Raw genomic sequence first — 20,245 nt, 5'->3', positions numbered from 1 at the left:
ATATTATTTTGATTCGATGTCGGGAATAAACATTTACAATGAAAGCAATTTAAGGAATCGTTTGATTCGAAGCGGAACGAGATTTCTCAAGGAATAAGATCCCGATTCTTATATATTTCGTGTTTGGATAGAAAGTAGGATACGGGTTTGGATTCCACGTGGGAATTGGATTACTCCAATGGGATTCCATGTTAGAACAAAGCTGTAAAGAAGCGCAACTCCACCGCGGACGGCTGCCACCACCGATCGCCGATGGTTGTTGGCAGCTAGTTGCCGGCAGCTGCGAAGGCTGGATGGGCCTCGCAACTCGCGTAGTTCCTCCGAGGCCCACAATGCAAATCGAGTCGATATTTCTGAGCTTTTGCGGTGGAAACGAAAGTTTGGTAGGAGTCGAGAAATTTGAAAAGTCGGTTGCGAATGAGAAATCGTCGCCGCGGTCCACACGTCTCGTCTTTTTCAACCCACAGTCGGGGCGGCTTACCTGCCGCATGGGCCCAGTCGCGCACTGACAGTTAGTTAATGGCCGTCTTTAGCCTTCGAAGTCTAACCGCCAACCCCACACTCGACGCTTTTCCTTTTGACCAGGGAGTCCTACGCCCGCGACCCACGGATGAACACGGCAACGAGAGTAGGGGGTCTATTTTTCTGTCCGTAATTGCTTTCTTGGACAATTTTGTGTGCCCCCACGTGCCACGGTCGGGAAATATACATAGCACGGACTCTCTCGCACGCGATCTGGCTCGTAAATTTCAAAACCGATGCATCTTGAACATAGCGAGTGCGTTCGCGCCCCTTCCATTCCCTCCCCCCCAAAAAAAACCCACAAAAAAAAAAAAGACGTAGCGAGAGCGGGCTCTCACCTTGCTTCTTACGATGTACACGGTTTAAAATCCACTTCATGAATCGAAGTTCGGGGTTGATTTTGCGGAAACACCGATAACTTCCGAGTAAAGGGGTCCAGACGTGTGATGGGTCCTTATTTATATTTCAGTAATAGTATTCGCATCCTTGACCCATGTCCCCCCTATAGAATCTAAGATTTGCGGGTGGGGGAGCGATTTGCAGGCGACGCTCTAATTGGTGTGATGTACATTAGTTTCCTCAACTAATGATTCACAATTTTTGGTCGGTTAGAAAATCATATCGACGGTAAGGACTAGCGAAAAATCCCTTTTTAGCAATTTTAGCCAGAGCAACAATCGGCCCGACACACCCACCGATCGGTGGCCAAGTTGGTTTGAGTTCAGTTCCTTTCACGAGAGGTCCCGGGTTCAAAACTCCTCGGCGCCGGTGTCTTAAGTGGAGGGTCGTGGTGGTGGGTCGTGGTGGTGGGCTCTCGCACTAGCCCCTCCCAAGGACTAGTCGTGCTCCACCGCTGCGTTGAGCGAAGCTCGCCGGCCGCGCGGAACCTCGGTCATAAAAAAAAAAAAAAACAATCGGCCCAACACTCCGATCCCCCTTTGGGGCACCAAAGTTTGGATAACCTTTTCAATTGAGTCCATTCCTAGAACTAGCACTCGCTTGATTTTCGTGAAGAATGAATTCGACCATATACGACTTGCCTTAAAGAGAATGGATTGGATCAGATCGGGCACAACTTACCCTAAAGAGAAAATATTGGACCATTTGACTTATTTAAGGAGCTCCTGCAAATCCATTATTGACACTGTTATTTTTATTCAATGCTGCAATATCACCAGCAGCCCCCCATTCAATTCTCTTCAGATCTACATGATGGACTTTTGTCTCGGTGGACCAACTTGGCAACCGGTAAGTCCTTGTGACCGTTGACTTTCTTTGTCGGCCGTTGATATCTCTGTTGCTATGGCGTCCCTTCAGCTGCCTGCCTGTTACTTTTCTTTTCTTTTTCACATTTCTCGATCAAAATAATGCAACTGTTTGCATTTAAAAAAAAATTTGAAATTTTTAGGGCATATGGAAGCCGAACATATTTAGTATTTCAAGTACATGATATGAGGGTGTTTGAAGAATTTGAAATGTTTCGCAACGAGTAAAGATAAAAAGAAAGTTGTAAACTGTTTCATCTAAGACCTAAAATTTGAGGATATTTTCTAAGATGAAAATATATATATATTTTCTTCGACAATTTTATGTCCCCCCACCCCCGTGCTACGGTCGGGAAATATATATATATAGCACGGACTCTCTCGCACGTGATCCGACTCGCAAATTTCAAAACCGATGCATCTTGAACACGGCGAGTGTGTTCGCCCTCCCCTCCCCCCAAAAACAAAACACGTAGCGAGAGCGAGCTCGCGGCTTTCTTCTTACGTGTTCTTTTGGTGTACGCCGTTTAAAATTCACTTCATGAATCGAAGTTCGGGGTTGATTTTGCGGAAACACCGATAGCTTCTGAGTAAGGGGGTCTAGATGTGTGATGGGTCCTTATTTGTCTTTCAAGAACCGCGTTCACATCCTTGACTCACGTCCCCCCTATATAATCTAAGATTTGTAGGTGGGGGAGTGATTTGCAGATGACGCTCTAATTGGCGTGATGTACATTAGTTCCCTCAACTAGTGATTTATAATTTTTTGTCGGTTGGAAAATTATATCGACAGTAAGGATTAGCGAAAAATCCCTTTACGGCGATTTTAGCTCGAGCAACAACGGGCTCGACACTCCGATCCCCCTTTGGGGCACAAAAGTCTGGATAACCTTTTCAATTGAGTCCGTTCCTAGAATTAGCACTTGCTTGATTTTCATAAAGAATGAATTGGACCATATACGGCTTGCCCTAAAGAGAATGGATTGGATTGGGCACAACTTGCCCTAAAGAGAAAATATTGGACCGTTTGACTTATTTGAGTAGCTCCTGCAAATCCATTATTGACACTGTTATTTTTATTCAATGCTGCAATTCCACTAGCAGCCCCTCATTCAATTCTCTTCAGATCTACATGATGAAGTTTTGTCTCGGCGGACCAACTTGGCAACCGACGAGTCATTTTGACGGTGGACTTTATTTGTCAGCCGTTGATATCTCTGTCGCTATGGCGTCCCTTCAGCTGCCTGTCTGTTACTTTTATTTTCTTTTTCACATTTCTCGATCAAAATAATGCAACTGTTTGCATTTAAAAAAAAATTGAAATTTTTGGGCTTATAAAAGCCGAACATATTTAAGGCATGTATGGTCACCATTTTTATTCTCCGATTCTGATTCTAAGAATCAAAAAAGATGAGAATCACGTTTGGTAACGCAAATAAATTTGATTCTGATTACGTTCCCAAAATCGCTTTTAGATAATCAAAATCGGTTTTAGAGCAAAATTCAGAAAAAAAAAAAGTTGATTTTGGAAAAAAGAATCATCTTTTAGAATCACAAAATAAAATGAAGTTTCACATCTCTCACTTTTCTCTTTCAGTTCTTTCGTCATTTTTCCCTCAACCTAATAAAAATAAAAAAAAAAAATAATGGGAAATTTTTTAAAAAATAACAAAAAATTTAGAAAATCTTTAAAAATAGAATAAGCTTATTTAGGCTAGTTTGACCTCATTTCCATAAATTTATGCCTAAATTTCTTAGATTTCACTTTTCCGCAAAAAATATCACAGAAGATGATAGCATCCGACAAGTAGATAATAACATATATACTCGTAGGCATGCGTCGCAAAATGTAAACATCTACATATGGAGCTAAAGCTAAACACTCACTTGGATTTAGGACAGAGGCTACAAAATGATAATGAAGGACTTGTACTTCGTATCAAGGAGGATAATTTATTTATTTATTTTTAAAGTGGATAATTTGATTATTCGGCTGCTATATTTGTATGTATTTTGGACAACGCAACATTTAAAGAAAAAAACGAATTCTTAATATGGGAACCGTCCCATGTTTCAATCGAACTTCAAACGTAATGTATTAAAATTTGTGTTTCATTTATGACATGCTAAAAAAATAATGTATTTCAAATTATTTTAGTGTGCATTGAAAATTAGTCTTCAATTTAAGATGAAATATTACAAAGTAACTATATAGTTATTTCATTTAAATGAAAAAAATTAGGAAAAGAAATAGTTATTTGAAAACAGAAATTTCGTGCGGTTATCAAACGCGTTTCTATTCCAAGAACATAAATTTTGGGCGCTTATTAAACGCGTTCTGATTCTTTAAAACTTATCCAGGGAGCGAATAAAAAAAAAGTCATTTTAATCAGAAAAAGTTTTTCGGAACGGAATGATTATCATGCATAGCCTTAGCATTTCATGTACATGATATTAGGGTGTTTTGAAGAATTTGAAATATTTCGCAACGAATAAAAGTTAAAAAAAAAAAGGTCCCAAAATAAGAAAAAAAAATCAAAAGCCATCCCAAATAAATCATAAGAGCTTCCGGAATTAATGAAATCATTCCCACCTCAAAAGTTTCGTCCTGAAAACGATGATTACTCGTACGAAGTCAAGAAGGGAAATTATGTTCTCGGAGGACCCGAGACTTGATTTCCTTCCCTCTTTCTGACGATGATGGAATCGGACGGGTATCGAGTCCCCACCCACCGCAGCTTCTGCTGGAAGATCGTGGAGCTTATCTGCTTGGGTCTGACATATCGTGCGGCTTCCGCCAGGTGGCCCCCCCCTTCCCTTTCCGGATCTTCGGATGTGAAATGCTCGCTGTGTCTGCCCCGCTTGGGTAACGTATGTTCCGTCAATATCCGGACTAAATTAATCTACGTGGCACAAGATGGATCGGGCGGTACTAAAAAATAAAAAGGAAAAATCGTGCTTGAAATTCCCGTATGTCGGCAGCGGGACGAAGAAAAATTATTATATTGCTTACGCTTTTTGCTTTTTAACAAAATCAAAATAATCAAGTAATTAAACAAAATGGCAATGAAAATCTGACGTCACGCAGACGCAGGCACTGCACTTACGGAAGCTGTCCTTACATTCTCTTCATCTTCTTCCTCTCGCTTCTGTAATCCCCCAACGTGTCCCCCCACCCCTCTCTCTCTCTCTCTCGCGTCCTAACTCTGCGCTTTCGTCACTCTCTGGACCAATGGCCAACCGCCGCCTTTCCTCCCCGTTTCTCCTCCTCGTCCTCTTCCTCATCTCCATCTCCGCCGTCCGCTCCCGCTACGTCCTTCCCTCCGATCCTGTCTCCGACGGCCTCTATCCGCCGCTCGGCCACGGGTCCCCGCTCTATTTCCCGCTGTTGGCCTCGTCCGACTCCTGCGATGAGACCTACGGCTTCATGCCCTGCACGTCCACTTGGATCGGCAACTTGTTCCTGATACTGGTGTACGGTTACTTGATGTACATGGCCGCGACGTTTCTCTCGACCGGCAGCGAGATGCTGCTGGAGATTATGGGGCCTGGGCTCATCGGCGGGCTCGTGCTGCCGATGCTCGGGGCATTACCCGACGCCATGCTCATTCTCGGTGAGTTTTGGCCTGTTTCGCATTTGCTGGATGGCTTGTGTTTTGGGTGGGGTTCCTGAGAAACTCTGTGGAAATCGAGTGATAACATCGCATCAGAGACTGTTTTTCAGTTGAGTGTTGAGTGTTGTAGAGTAAGTTATAGTGGACAGGATATAGAGGACTCGGTTACGTTTCCCTTCAAAAAATTTACTGTTTTGACGTTTCACTGTATCTATAATCCGAAGGACACCGCCAAGGTAGACTTTTTAGTTTTTACCGGCTATAATGGGACTAGTGGAGTTCACTTCTGTAAGTGCTCTGTTTTCCGGGTCAGGATCCCAGATCCAGATGGAAAAACGATTCGCACATTTGAAATATGGAGAGATTTGTACCTGGGGGTTGTGCACCACAAAGTGGTTGACAAATATCAAGTTAAATAGATTCAAGTGGCAGATGCTCGGTTGAGCATTGGAATATGGGAAGGCATCTTCTTTTTTCCCAGTTACTCATAGTAACGTAGTCCTTTGGTCTCTGTTGCATAGCTTTGTGTCATTGCCTTATGTAGTAAATACGCTTGTGAGGATTACTCTAGTAATACTTCGCCTCAGTTGCTTTTCTGTTGTTGACCAATTTGGTTGGTTGCTTGCTTTCTAACATTCTAAACACTTGGCACTGTTTGCTGGGAGTAGTTTTCCTTGTCTTTTGTAAACAAGAACGTGATATTTCTTTCTCTATTACTCAGTATGGAAAATTTTACCATTTCTGTGTGTATGTGTAAGGGCTCCTCCTGTTTCTGATGAATGATGATGCGTTTTTCTTTTTATGATTGTAATGAAGCTCTTCACAAATGCTTTTCTTTATTGTTTTCTGCAGTATCTGGACTGTCTGGAAGCACAGAAACTGCACAAAGTCAAGTCTCCATTGGAATGGGCTTGCTTGCAGGTTCAACTGTCATGCTTCTAACTGTCGTATGGGGTTCGTGTGTTCTTGTTGGCAAGTGTGACCTGGATGGTTCAGGTGCTGTTGATAAAGTGGATACGAAAGGGTTTAGTTTGACAGGTTTGCCTTTTGCAAGCATTTCTCAATTATTTATGCTTATTGGAGGCTCTCACTGTAAGATCTAACATTTTCCTCTATGAATGCCCTCTTTGTGTTTGCCTAATCAACCCTCCAGCAGCTTTAGCTGCTCACCTTTGAAAAAGTTGCTTAAGGGAGGTAAAAATTGCTAACTTCCAGTCCTCTCCCTTTGGGATAGAGGTTTTATTTGGTGGGGAATTTTTTTGAGCTTCTATTGTGAGTGGTCATTAACCCAGTGGCAACGAAATTCCCCCAAGCTGGGAACCTCATCTAATTAAAGTTTAGATTGAATCATGCAGAAGGCTGCCTCTATTGTGAATGAATGACAGCTTTGCAGTAATAGAAGTTATGATCAACGAAGTACACAATTGTGGCTAAATAAGGTTGCAGTGTAGGAAAAAGGTTATGTAGGCCAGGTGCCTAATTGGCTTTAGAAATTTTAAAGCGCATTACCTTTTCAATTAGTAATATGGTCTGTTTGACCATGTTCCACTGAGCTGAAGCGAAGAAATTGCAACTGTGATTCCTAGAGACTGCTCAACCCTTCCTGTTTCTTAATTTGCATTGTTATCTCTACCAGTCTGTAATGGCTTATCATATCACAGTACATGATAAACACAACACTTTCAGGTTCTGGTGTTACTACCGATAGCTATACAAGCTATGCCGCAAGGATCATGATTATCTCAGTTATTCCATTCGTTGTTGTTCAGCTTCTGCAACTTATCAATTCAACATCAGGAAGGCATGTGGCAGTCTTGATAGCACTGATTTTGTCTCTGGTTCTACTGATCTCGTACTGCCTATATCAGGTAAGTCATTGTGAATTGCTGTTGTTAACCCAGACTTTGCGACTCTGCCTTTTGTCATGCATTTTGAGCATATGTAGCAATCGCAGAAGTATGAATGAATGAGGTGTGTTTTTATGTTGCCATGAATATAAATAAGGCTGTTTAGTATGAAAACTTTAAGCCTCCGTGTTTGGTGGTTGGCAGCAATCAATTGGTTTAACTGAGTGGAAGGTGACCCTTCCCTCATTTCATGGGCAGGTGTTTCAGCCTTGGATCCAAAGGAGAAGACTTGCTTATGCGAAGCACAGGCAGGTTATTTTTGGATTCTTAATACATGTAAAAAAGCATGCCCTAGGAAGGCTTATGACTGATGATGGTAAAGTCGACACAGAAATTGTGGATAGGTTAGTACTGGTGCTAAGTTAAATCCTTTGCTTCTGCTATATTGTTTCAGTGCCTCACACATTTTTTTGACAGGCTATTCAAAACCATTGATGAGAATGACGATGGCTATCTCACTGTTAGTGAACTAAAAGCATTCTTAGTAGGAATGCGTTTTGAAGAGATAGATCTGGATTGTGGGGAGGCTGTAGATAAAATCATGGCAGATTTTGATACCACTAATGATAGTCTTCTTTCAAAGGAGGAGTTCAGGAAGGGTATTGAAAAATGGGTAAAGCACGCAGTGCATTCAGGAGAAGGTTCCAGTCTCAGAAATTTTGGCACAATGAAGTTTATTGTTGACGCTCGCCAAGTAAGTGACATGAGCAAGTTCCCATATTCGTTACTAATTCACTATCTAGTTTATTTGGATATTTTGAAGGTTCATAAATCTTCTGCAATCTTTTGGGCAGCAAGCAAAGGAAGAGCATGAGCAATTGTTAGGGGCGGATCCAAGCGATGAGGTGGTTGAGGGTGTTGAAAATGCAAAAATGACCTCCTTGAAAGCAGTGGGGTTTATGGTTCTTGGAACAGTCATAGCAGCAGCGTTTGCTGATCCCTTGGTAGATGCAGTTGACAACTTCTCAGACGCCACTGGTATCCCCACTTTCTTCATTTCGTTTATTGCACTGCCCTTGGCTACCAATGCTAGTGAAGCAGTGTCAGCAATAATCTTTGCTAGTCGTAAAAAGCAGAGGACATCATCACTGACATTCTCGGAGGTGTGCCTTTGACTTATTTCTATTTATCTTGACTTGATTTTCAGAATATAGTTCAAATATCTCATGGATATCATTGAACCTAAGATTTCTTTTCGGTGTGGACTTTGGAATGATAAATCTCGTCAGCAGTCATTCCATCATTTTTTTTGTTGTTTTTAATTTATTGAGTTGTTTGTCTCATGTTCAACAAGAATGACGATATGCTCAGTGAGTGGCATCTTATCTCATTTGGTACATCGTGCAGTTATACGGGGCAGCGACCATGAACAATTTGCTCTGCTTAGCGGTTTTCTTGGCTCTTGTCTACATCAGAGGACTGACATGGGACTTCACATCAGAAGTGCTTATAATTGTTATCGTTTGCATTGTGATGGGATCATTTGCCAGCTTCCGCACCACCTTTCCTTTGTGGACGACGTCAGTAGCCTTCATACTTTATCCTTTCTCCTTGGCGCTGGTCTACGTTCTCGACTATGTCGTTGGTTGGTCATAGATTTGTTCTCAGGGCACCTCATGGGGATGCCACAGTTTTCTGTCATATTCCTTTTCTGGCTGTTCTCTGTTTGCCATTGGACATCTTTTGGAGTAAGATTTCATCCGGACTTATTCCTTAGCTATACTAATCTGAGAAATGGTGTTTTGTAGTGAAAGGATTAAGAATTTTGCCATGTTGCTGAGATGTTGAATGAAGCAGTCTGTTTGCGGAATTACATTGCGATGCTGCCTCTTATTCATCCTTGTCGATTCATATGCTTGAGTGGAACTCTGTCCAGTGTCCAATAGTCAGAAGATGGTGTATGGTAATCCTCTTTGGGTTATCAATTCCCTCCTCTGTTAGGGTGTATGCAGAGCTGATATAGATGAAAGTGGATGTTTAATATGGTGACCTCGCCACTCCAGGAATTAAGGGGACGATAATCGTGACTGCCATGCTATCGACTGCTGCCATGCAACCCACTGCACGATTCATTATCCACCAATCAGACCAATTGGCAGCCCAAGAAAAGCAACATCCATCAATCGTAGCATCATAACAAACGTATCTACAACCCAGTACCCGTTCTCCTTTTCCACCTCACTTTTCAAGTCGGTACGCTCATTTTGGCCTCGCATGGAACTATATGGAGCCGTCTTGAAGTTCGTTGAGAATAAAGCCAATTCTTTTCTGAGCTTGCCACTCTGATAGACGAGATGGCTTGCGACAACTTTGTCTTGGCCACCCATCTCTACAGCTTCAAGTCAAGATCAATGGTTCCATCTGCAACTCCGTTGTGAAAAGTAGTCACCCTTGCAGCTCCTCCATCAGAATGCACCTTGGCCGGAGGGAGGAAGCTGTAATAGTCGTAATTCCCTTGCTGATTCGCCCACCTCAGTCTCTTTTGAAATTTTGAATCTTGCTCACGACCCTTTTCACAAATGTAGGTAATCAAGTCACATTTGGAACCACAACGACAATGATGCGAACCTTAAGTAGCTCATTAAAAAATCTAATCTCACCTGACAGCGTGGTATCTCATTGTCGGGAGGTTCACTGTCGGCAAAGGCTCCACAAGCAAATGGCCGCTTGCTCTTGGTACTTGGCCATGCCGATGCCAAGGTAGGAAGGCCTAATGTGAGGAACTCATTGCTGAAAACTCCATATTGTTTCTTACTTGGAATTGATTTCGCATCAGAAACTGAAGCTTGAAATGAAGAATACCTGCAACAATTTCATGTGCATAAGAAGGAAACATGACACTCGCTGTTTCAGTGAAAACAACATGAAAATGTACCTAAAACTCCCGGTCCCCAGCTCGTAAATCAATTCTGCTCCGTAGTCAGATGAAGCCGAGTCATCTGACCTCTGGTGAGTATTGGCAGATGTAAGAAGCTTTAGGTGGACAGGAAATACAGGAAGCTTTTCTGAAGAGAACGGACGAGACCGCTTCAAGCCACTTATCTGCATATCAGGCCAATGAAACATATAGCGATTACTAATTCCATTGTATGTGATGCATGGAATCAAGATGCGGATTCTTAATCGTTTCCCAAATAATACCAATCAAGAAATGTGTAATATATGTACGTTTATATCGCAATCATGAAGGATAGACTCATGTGGATATCCTCATCGGTGATTGCTGAAGGAAAACTTGCTAGTCCTGAAATTTTTTGGGTGTAGATGGATGCTCACTAAAGGAAAGCCTAGGATTATCCAGGTATCGACATACCTTCTCTTCCTCCTGCTGGATAGGAGCATAATTGCCATGATTGATTTGGTTTGAAGGGGGCTCTGTCTGAGAATTTGGTAGGAACGATGATGAAGTTGAAGACGCCTTCACCTGCAGGATTCCCACTACATTATAGTTCTTACACAATCTTCCAACACAAAAGGAGAAAAAAGACCAGAGGAAACTTAGTAAATCAGAAGTCACAAACAGAAATTTCCATGAATAACAGGCCATTGCCTTACCATGGAAGAAGGTGGCAGATCATACTGGGGTAAACCCGACAAAGGCCAAAGATAGTCAGATTCACTAGGCAGGGGTAATTTCGAGAGCAAAGTGAATTGAGGGTCTATCCCACGACCATCCTCGGGAATGTGCTCACAAGAATTCCACACTTCTCGGCTGTTCCGGTTTGAATATGCCGTACCGTACCGACTAGCATTCTCAAGCCCACCATATTTTAAGGCGTTTGCCAATGGAACAGTGCCTTTTGCGGGGACTGACATGTCAGGATCCGAATCTTGTGGAGGTGTTAATGTTGAAACTGCGGCAACAGATGCATAGTCCTTCTGTTGTTCTTCAATTCTGATCCTCTCCAACTGTGCCACTCCAAGTCCTCTCTGAGGCACTTTCTTCTGCTTCAGCTTTTTGGAAGATCCTGTTCTGATACCACCATAACTACCGTTGTCGCACTCTGGATTCCTCTCGTCTTGTCCCATTCTGATCTATCTGAGTCCAAAATGAAAGGACCCTGACAGTTTCCCTTTTCCCTTAAGAATACAAAGCAACTACTTTCTCATGGCAAAAGGGTTTACGGAACAAGTATTGACACACTTCTTCTGGAACAAAGAAGGCAAAGAGTTCATCGATGCCCCAGGAAAGATTATTACCATGAAACTTGAGCTCAGAATCAAAATCTAGAGTAAGATGGAGAACCCAAATACACAATAACAAAAACAAAGGAGTGGCTGGTGAATCAATCCGAGAAACCAGTAAATTTTATAGCCCTTGGAGGAAAATCACCCAAAAAGTTAGCCCAATTTTCAGCTAACATTGACGAGGGGAGAGAGAGAGAGAGAGAGAGAGAAATCTGAGTGGTTCCGGATATTTCTCACAACCAGTTGCTTGTCTGAGAGGCAAGACAGATCAGATCGAACCTATACAATTTAGGTGGAAGAATGGAAGACCCTTTCTTTCTTTTGCTTTTGCAATTCAAAGGAAAACAGAAAAAGTTCAACTTGCGCTCTTATTTCTCGCCTACATTATAGCATCTCCTGCTTCCTGTTTGTTCCATGCTCGACTCCGATGAAGACTCTCTCTCTCTCTCTCCAAATAATTGGCTTCCAATGGAGAGTTCCAATTTCCAAATGAAGCTAAGAGCAATATTGCTTGGCAATGTCACCTTACTTTGTTTGCTGCAAAAGAGAAACAGGCTTTGTCCAGAATCAGCGTGAGAGAGCATTCGTGGCGCCTTTGAAGGTTTCCCATAAGTGCTTGTCATGATAGAAAGAGGGGAACAAGTAGTTTTCCAAACGAAATATTTCTCATCAGATGTATCATTTCCATTCGTGTCCGTACTTATACGTAGAGACGAAGTCTTCATGAGTAGATGACCAGGTCCTTCAAAAGGTGAATGTTTCATGAAGATCGAACAATGTATCTGAGAAGACGTGATTGGAATAACTCGGCTTAGATAAACGGTATCCGCATGCAACGAGAAAAACCTGTGCACCCGAGAAGAAGATGATTCTCTCTACTACTTTTGTCGACGTTCGGCTTTTTTGGTAAAAATGGGAATGGTTGTAAGGTGAGACAGCGATGCGAGTTGGGGACGAGAGATTCTTAGTTTCAAAATCAAACCTCACAAAATCTAACCGATACCGAAAAGAAATCACGAAACTTCACTACAGTTAAGAGAAAGTCGCCGGTGCAAGAAACTTATCGGATGCAATCGCCGAACCTCAGGCACAGGAATGACATTGACACAGACCATTATGGTCCTCACAGGCTATGGTGCTCTCTCTCACTAGTGAGAAACTGCCTTGTCATGTCAACCAAGAACTGGGGTTATGCTTTTCTCAACTTTGTTTAGGAGGGGGGTCCACGCCTTTAACTTCCTCAAGAGAAGACACCAGTTTTGCCTCCTCGTCAAGGAGACTCTCGTCTTTAATTGCAGCGGAGCCCTTGTGACCACAGCCTCTTTTGTCATGTAAACAATGCCAGGACTTCTTCCTTCTCTCTTGTTAATTTGAACGATAAGGATGTGCCACCTTTAAGTTGGAGAGCCATTTCATGTAGCTGGAAAGTCGTAAACAAGGGGCAAGACCAAGTACTCTCTCCATTTCCATCTAACTGTGGTTAACATCATAGATTGTTGAAATGGCGACAACGCCACAAATATGTGGATCCAATCTTAGGAATTCGAGGAGGACCACATCGAATTCTCCATCTCCATTGATGCTGTTTCTGCGAATTCAAACCTCCAATATGCACTAGAAGAAGCATCTACCCCATCAGGAACAAAACAGAAGAACTGACTACACAGTTTATGTGTGAGATGACGAGCGTATATACTCGATAGATGATATGTATTGCAAACTCGCTCTGGAATATATCAAGCACTACTTCCCCAGGAAGTAGATTGACTTGGGCGCTCAAAAGCGACTTTCGCTAGGCCACTACTAGTATTAGAGCAACAGCCAGCATCCTGCACTACCCGTGCCTTATCCAAAAGTTTCGGGCTAGCCACAACTCTCCTCAATTAAAGTTGGATTCAATTACAGATGGCAAAAATGAAACACATAGCATGAATTTGGGGGGAGATAAAGGATAGAAGAAGAACAAGAAGTTAAAACCGAAAAGAGTCATCGGAACCATACTTGCCCCTGATATTGTAGCGCTCGTATTTCGCTTTCTCATAATCAACAGGCTTCATCTCAGCTGGTTTCTGCTCCACCCCGGTCGCTCCATAAACCGCTTCTCCGCTTTTGTCTCGTTGGCGATGCCTAGTCCTTTCTTTGTGGCTCTTAATTTTGCTATACGGAGGAACCTCGCCTGAACCATAGAATTCGGCATATTCCTGTCGTTTTGAACTTCGGTGTTTGCTCGATAAAGAAGGATCCTTGACACTGCTCGATTTGAGTTTCACAGGCTTAGTCTCGGAGCGCTTCTCAATAGGAGTATGAACCTGCCTGGTTTCAGAAAGTGGAGCAGGAGTCCTCTGCCTCTGAACTAACTGGGGATCAGCTTCATCCTCAGGCATCTGGAGAGAATCCTTCAATGGCACGAGACCCTTCTTCTTGGCCCGGGGTCTGAGACGTGAGGGCACAAAGTAAAGGAATATTCCTACCAGCGCTTCAAGTCCAAGCTTGGATAGATCAATCAAGAGCTGCCCAAATGATGGCCACCCTGGGTCTTCTTTGGGGGTATTCACAACAGGAATTGGCTTTTCTTCCATTAGTTCCTTTTTTAGCACAAACTCAGAAGCTTGTGGCTGCATCTGCATCAGTACATTAATCAAAGATCAACCACATGCGGCAATAGGTCTTTTCAGAACAGGTTCCTAACGTGTTGTCACCCTTATATAGAGAAGGAAAATTTTCTTATGTTTTGTGGTAAAACTTCTCAGCTTCAATAACAGAGAGGTAGAGAGGTACTAAGTTGACATGTAACATTCGAGGCATCCTAATGACCATGCACGTGGTAATACCATTTACTCATGTCCCAAGATGACTAACGAAACTGGAAGACCCAGTTAGTGAATGCATGAGAATACTTCCGATGAAGTGGTCAAAGATTGCGTGGCGCAAAGAGAGATAAGAGAGAACAAATGAAGGTAGACTAGAGTTGCTTATATATCGGTAGCAGATGTGAACATATAAATTTTCTAAACCAGAGGTGGGGAAGGATACCTTGTTCGAAAAGACAGAAGGTCCACATCCTTGGTGCAGTATGCAGGCAACATATCCAATCAAGACAGCTCCAACAACCATAAGGACATCTGCCAAAAGACCTTTTCATGAAAACAAACCAAAAATTGAGAATTAAAAAGAGGCCTTATATATCTGGAGCATCAGGGAAATATTTGGATCGTAAAGGAAGAAAAGTTCACAAGCTTTTCTTTCGACTTTCTGAACTACATTTATTCTGGATCTATTGTAGGAGTCAATTTCTTCTTATTGGTGCCTTAAAATTAAGCAGTCAATTTCCTCTTATTTATTCTGGATCTATTCCTTCTACTCCTATTTGTAAAACTTGCAGAACAAATGATCTACTTCCAGACCATTAAAAGAGATTAAGAGGGAGAGAATTGTTTCAGAGTCAGAGAAAGAAAATGACCACAGTTTCGGACCTGATGAAGATAGTGAATCATACTGATAGTCACAATCTTCTTGATTGAGAGAGATCTGTCGAAGAGCCGCATTTCCTCTATCAACAACTAAGAGAGAACAGGTAGGCCTGATGTATACAACATCAAAATCATTTGAGAACTTGGCATCCTCACTGGGCCCATCCCTGTACCCTGCAACATTTGATTTGCCCCCTGCAATGGTTGTCACACCTGCAAATAATCACAGAATTAAACTTTCTGATACTCCTGGGTAGTGATTTTCAAGACTCCTCATAGTTAATCTCCAGAATTTTGCGCAGACATTTCCATAATAATATTAACTGAAGAATATTCCCTAACCTGAATCTCCAATTCTTCGAATGGCAAGATTTAAGGTATCAGCTACATACACATTCCCTTTATCATCCATTGTGACGCCTTTGGGATGATTGAAACGGGCATCACTAGGCTTTCCGTCAACATGCCCAGTATAACCTTGAAAGGATCCAGCAACTAATCTTGCTCTGCTATCTGCAGCATAATAACATCCTATGAGGAGCCCAATCCCACAGTCCAAGAGCAACAATTTGAATGTTCGCCAATCAAACAAATGAGCAGCAGCAAACGAACTACACTTTCAAAGGTAGCATCATACATTATATCTCTTAAGTACATTAGAGACTAATATGTTTATAAACCACGCCAAGCAAATCCATTTTTCACACTGAAAATTTGTAGGACATGAGATTTACAAGTTTTATTTCACTCGAGAGGAAAACTTTGGTAACATGGATCGATAAATGTAACTAGAACATCTGAATTCGAAAAAAGCAGCAAAGTATTTTTGTCCACCGCTCTTGAGCTGCCAAATACAAGTAACGCAAGAAGTGAAATTCTTGAGGGCTTGAGAGCTAAGGAAGCATACACTGGGAGAGCGGAGGAGTAATCTTGACAATGTTGCTATTGATTTCATCCACAGCATAGAGTTCGCCATCGTCAGAGACACGGATTCTGTAAGGAACCACGCCAATCGCATTTCCTTCGACAACAGTCTCAACCAAGTACCCATTCTCAAACTGAAGAACATTCCCATCTGAAGAACAATGCCCGAATCTTCAAACAAACAGGTAAATAACGAAGGCCAAACCGTAAGACGTCTCCAAACCGTCAAACCTTTACCTGATTGAGGCGTTTTTGACGAAGCCCTCGTCCACCTCAGAAGGGAAGACAACTGCCTTATCAAGGGCCCTGACGAAAACAAAGAATTGTCCGAACACAATGAGCCGAGAAACACCATACCCGTCACGCGAACAGATCAAGCGAAGCATAAGCTCAAACCAGCAGAGCATTCTAATGCAAAATGAAATTCAGCTGACGGCTTTCAAGAACACACGGTGAGGGTTCCGAGCGAGCACCGACGAGCTAAAACTGGACGCGAATCCCAGAGAGGAATGAAGGGTTTTACCAGAAGGAGCAGCAGCATGCGCTCGGTACTCGACATGGTATGCGGCCAGAAGAGTGGCGAGGAGCAGGAAGAAGGAGGAGCTTCTCATAGCGCGGCGAGCAAGCGAGTGAAAGATGGGTCAATCTGAACCGTGGGCTTATCTTAAATCCTTCAAGTGGGTGGCGTTGCTGTGCTCATCTGAGGGAGAGAGAGAGAGAGAGATGATTAGAGACACAAGCAGAGCAGCCACAACTGGGAAGTGGCGAGCGAGTGACAGAGCGAGTTCGGTTTGCGTTTTTGCTCTTCTTCTCTGCACTTTTGAGATTGGAACGGTAAAGGCGAGGTTAAAAAAGATGAAGCTTTTCTTGAAATTTCTTTCTCCTTTTCCCTTTTCCTTTTTTTTTTTCTTTGGGTCATTTTTTATTCCAGCTTTTTATCTTCGCAAAACACAGAAAAGACAAAAAGCAAAGTGAGGTCTTTTAAACTTGGAGAAAATTGCTAAAACAAGTCCTAAATTTATTATAATTATATCAATTCAATCTCAAATTATTTTTTTATTAATTGAGTTATTAATCTTTTGTATTTATGTGAATTCGATCCATCCGCTATTGAAGTGAATTCAATCTCAATATTTTTCAAATTTTATTTATTCCTTTTTTCTTTCCTTTTTTTCCTTTTGTTCTTCGAGTAATAGGCTGGAGGAAGAAAAAAATAAAAAATAAAAAATTATAAAAAAAATAAATATACAATTTGAAATAGTATTTCAGAGCCAGCTGGCTAAAATTGAACGAATGGACTAAATTAATATAAATACAAAAGATTAAGGGCTTCTTTAGCACAAAAAAAAAATTACGCTTAATATTGACTTTGTACGGTTATAATAAGTTCATGATTTTTTTTTGTTTTTTTTTTCAAGAAAGCACAGAGGAAGGGAGAGATTAAGGGGCAACAATCCCAAAAATAGATTATGGTTATAATGATTTTTCGATTATGGTTATAATGAGTTTTAGAGAATCGAATGTGTTTGATAACGTAATTGTTCATGAATAGAAACACGTTTGATAACACAAAATTTATGTTCCCAAAAATACTTCCCCCAATTTTTTATTTAAATCAATTAATTTTGTAATTACTTTAAAATTTTCATCGTAAATTGAAGATCAATTTTCAATACACAAAACAAGAGAGAAATTGCACACGGCAGGTACGTGCTTTGGTTGTCATCTATAAAGCTTCGGCTTACGATCAAAAAGCAAAAACACATGACCTAAGTTTTCTTCGCTAAGCCAAAAATAACGTGAAGTACAAAAGAGGAATCCAAATATAAATTTCAAACCACACACGGGAAAATCTCACTCGTTGACGGGAAATTGCCGGGTAGCCAAAGAAATCACCTCAACATATTTCGGACGTTCCAAATTCATTCAAAAGACAACCGATGTGCATGGTGCATCGTGATTTTAGTTTTTCTTCCGGACAAAGTTCGGGCATGAAGAACACAATCTCTTGTTTAGAAGTTCACATCGTCATATCACTCACGTAACTTCACTACACCCATTTCAAATCGATCGAATCGGCGAATTGCACAATTCCCCCTTTTAGATATGGATAAACGAAAATCAACAAACGTATATTCATGTGGTTTTAAACTCTAGCCTCCATAATTTAGAGAGAAACTAAATTGCATGATCATGGAAGTGAAAAAGAAAAAACGGAGAGAGTCAATGACATTGAACCAAGGGAAAGGGAATTGAATCTTTGTATGATGCAAGTTTAACAAGAAAAACCACGTATGCATATTCACATTTACATCGTCTCCTCGCCAAAGCTCGCCATCCGTCGCCCAATTAGGGCGGCCCTAGTCGAGATCACAGGGATGCCGCATTGTCCAAATAGGTCCCCCGCCCGAGTTCGGCAAGGGAAAGTTTGCGCGCTCGATTAGGGCCCTAGTCGAGATTAGCAAGTGCGAGTCTCACCTTAGGCCAAGAGGGTGGTTGCCCTCGCCGCCCCTATTCGGGCTCGGGCGACGAGACGCGAATCCGGCTCAAGCGAGAAAATGAGGACATATTTCAGTCAAGCGAAACTTAGTCGTTGGAAAACGGATGACGGCGGAGAGCCGGCGGGTCACAAGAGCGGCGACGAAGTAGTGAATTGAGTCGCGAACGAGAGTCTCAAGAGTGTCATAGACCCCCCGAGAGGTCAAAAGCAAAGAAACCAGAGGTCAAGCAAAAAAGAAAGGAGAAAGAAAAGGTTTTGTGTTTTGCAAAAGTGATTATTTTGTCAAAACCAACTTTTTGTGGTTTTGCAAACATGATCATTTTTCTTCAAAACTTACTTCTAGAATCATAATCAAAATTATATGTGTTATCAAACATGATTCTCATTTTTTTTGCTTTTGGAAATATAATCACAAAAATAAAATTGTTACCATGCAGACCCTAAGATTATGTAATTTGAACATTCTTAAGAAAATCAAAGAGAGAACGGCGGTGGATTCTTTTCTCCGTACAGAACGAAACGCCAATTAGGACACCTGCATAAGTACAAATGCTAGATTACGATTCCGTCTGATGGCTGATCTGTGTGGATTGCCTTGTTTGTATGGCGTGGTTGAACATGGAACGTGGAGATGCACGTGGACGGTCGACGATTGGTCAATAATTAGTCAACCTCGTCCTTCGGTCGAGATGTGAAAGGATTTTGATAATCATGAATACATAATTATCAAACCTAAGATACGGGCTTGAGCTTTAGTAACTCGAGCTTGTGTTCAAATGAGCCAAAACTGGATTCACGTCTCCTATAGAGGTAAGGGCTTTCAACCGTCGCCATTAGACTACCAATACAGTGATTGAGACATGCAATGTTGTCTAAAGATTGAGCCAGAAAACATAGTGCGTTTTGTCTAATCAAATCGTCTAACCATGCATGCAGCGTAACCCGACATCACCCGCTCGAGAGGTTATAGGGTGCGATCGGACGCTTGGACATCAAATCGTGATTCTGCTCGTCTGTCTATCGTTGCCATCCTACCAGCTTACATCGCGAGATTCATCCTGTTCAAGTCTTCATCTTCTCGACTCTTGCTCCTCGACCTTATTGGGATCGAATAATTACCGGTTTGCCGAAGAATGTGCTGTTATGATCTTTTTATGTATCTTTTTTGTCGCAATGGGGACCTAATCGACTTGATATAACTTCAAACAAAGTAGCGAAAGATGATCACTTGATGTGGTAACTATATGCGATAAATTGTTGCGTGTAAATTCCATAGCAATGAAATGACTATTTTTCGTAATTTGACAGTATCAATCGAGTGCTCTAGAGAATGAACATTCAACTATCATATGAAGAATAATGCATTCTCCATTTTAGGTCCACTCTCAACACTATACAACTTTTTTTTTTCTATCCCATAAAAAACATAAGACTCGAGGATAATCTCAATTCTACCATAAACTTTTTTTATTACATTAAAATTATTAACTTTTACTTGAATCCCAAATGTGCCCCTTTTAACCATCGGTCCAAAAATTCTCTATCCAACCGAGAGATGGCAAACCCATGAGTCCGAGCTTTTCGAGCGTCCCCGAACTAAGTGTGTCAGAGTGCGAGCTCTCCGACAACAAGAGATGGAAGACTCAAGAGCACAAGAGATTGAAGGCTAAGCGCAAACTCAAAAAATGTTGAGCGATATGGACGGAAGACTATCATAAGAGTAAGAGTAATTGAACAAAGTCAACCTTAATTACTCTATTGTTTACCCAGATTTCTTATTTAATAAGACATTGTTTGGGCAAACATGGAAATTCATCTCCAAAAGATATCTTCTTGGATAAGAAACTTGGGAAAA

At 41.6% G+C, this 20,245-nt stretch overlaps 3 protein-coding genes across 4 annotated transcripts; 1 reads left to right on the top strand and 2 right to left on the bottom strand.

Annotated features, from left to right (window-relative positions):
- The first annotated feature begins 4,920 nt into the window (after window positions 1-4,920).
- Window positions 4,921-9,118, top strand: LOC115754716 (sodium/calcium exchanger NCL-like). Its single transcript, XM_030693841.2, has 7 exons — window positions 4,921-5,401; window positions 6,254-6,439; window positions 7,088-7,269; window positions 7,507-7,652; window positions 7,726-8,002; window positions 8,103-8,411; window positions 8,656-9,118. Exons 1-7 carry the CDS (start codon window positions 5,020-5,022, stop codon window positions 8,902-8,904), a joined length of 1,731 nt encoding a protein of 576 aa, XP_030549701.2. The 5' UTR covers window positions 4,921-5,019; the 3' UTR covers window positions 8,905-9,118.
- A 105-nt stretch (window positions 9,119-9,223) lies between these two features.
- LOC115754719 lies at window positions 9,224-12,473 on the bottom strand. Its single transcript, XM_030693846.2, has 6 exons — window positions 11,880-12,473; window positions 10,864-11,457; window positions 10,622-10,732; window positions 10,184-10,350; window positions 9,909-10,110; window positions 9,224-9,817 (listed from the first exon to the last, which is right to left on the bottom strand). The coding sequence occupies exons 2-6, from the start codon at window positions 11,335-11,337 to the stop codon at window positions 9,638-9,640; spliced, it is 1,134 nt and encodes a 377-aa protein (XP_030549706.2). The 5' UTR covers window positions 11,338-11,457; window positions 11,880-12,473; the 3' UTR covers window positions 9,224-9,637.
- Window positions 12,474-13,360: 887 nt separating this feature from the next.
- Window positions 13,361-16,756, bottom strand: LOC115754717. 2 transcript variants are annotated; one of them, XM_030693844.2, is made up of 7 exons: window positions 16,414-16,756; window positions 16,128-16,196; window positions 15,874-16,041; window positions 15,309-15,479; window positions 14,970-15,179; window positions 14,530-14,618; window positions 13,361-14,117 (listed from the first exon to the last, which is right to left on the bottom strand). In XM_030693844.2, exons 1-7 carry the CDS (start codon window positions 16,499-16,501, stop codon window positions 13,467-13,469), a joined length of 1,446 nt encoding a protein of 481 aa, XP_030549704.1. In that variant the 5' UTR covers window positions 16,502-16,756; the 3' UTR covers window positions 13,361-13,466. The 2 variants fall into 2 exon arrangements, with proteins under 2 accessions (XP_030549704.1, XP_030549702.1); XM_030693842.2 differs by having other exon boundaries at window positions 14,530-14,630; window positions 16,414-16,753.
- Window positions 16,757-20,245: the final 3,489 nt, after the last annotated feature.

The sequence above is a fragment of the Rhodamnia argentea genome, chromosome 2 (genome assembly GCF_020921035.1).
Source record: "Rhodamnia argentea isolate NSW1041297 chromosome 2, ASM2092103v1, whole genome shotgun sequence".
Taxonomy (NCBI): Eukaryota; Viridiplantae; Streptophyta; class Magnoliopsida; order Myrtales; family Myrtaceae; genus Rhodamnia; species Rhodamnia argentea.
The sequence above is the reverse complement of the archived record's forward strand: the minus strand, read 5'-3'. Positions and strand labels throughout refer to the sequence as shown.

Excerpts from the sequence above, each read along its gene's own strand:
- LOC115754717 (XM_030693842.2), bottom strand. The coding sequence starts at position 16,501 with ATGAGAAGCTCCTCCTTCTTCCTGCTCCTCGCCACTCTTCTGGCCGCA. Across the intron at positions 15,480-15,873 it reads TACTCCTCCGCTCTCCCAGT|ATAGCAGAGCAAGATTAGTT; the intron begins GTATGCTTCCTT and ends ATTATGCTGCAG. Across the intron at positions 14,118-14,529 it reads CTTCTGTCTTTTCGAACAAG|ATGCAGCCACAAGCTTCTGA; the intron begins GTATCCTTCCCC and ends GTACTGATGCAG.
- LOC115754719 (XM_030693846.2), bottom strand. The coding sequence starts at position 11,337 with ATGGGACAAGACGAGAGGAATCCAGAGTGCGACAACGGTAGTTATGGT. Across the intron at positions 10,351-10,621 it reads TCCAGCAGGAGGAAGAGAAG|ATAAGTGGCTTGAAGCGGTC; the intron begins GTATGTCGATAC and ends CCTGATATGCAG. Across the intron at positions 10,111-10,183 it reads CTGGGGACCGGGAGTTTTAG|GTATTCTTCATTTCAAGCTT; the intron begins GTACATTTTCAT and ends AAATTGTTGCAG.
- LOC115754716 (XM_030693841.2), top strand. The coding sequence starts at position 5,020 with ATGGCCAACCGCCGCCTTTCCTCCCCGTTTCTCCTCCTCGTCCTCTTC. Across the intron at positions 5,402-6,253 it reads CGACGCCATGCTCATTCTCG|TATCTGGACTGTCTGGAAGC; the intron begins GTGAGTTTTGGC and ends TGTTTTCTGCAG. Across the intron at positions 8,412-8,655 it reads CATCACTGACATTCTCGGAG|TTATACGGGGCAGCGACCAT; the intron begins GTGTGCCTTTGA and ends TACATCGTGCAG.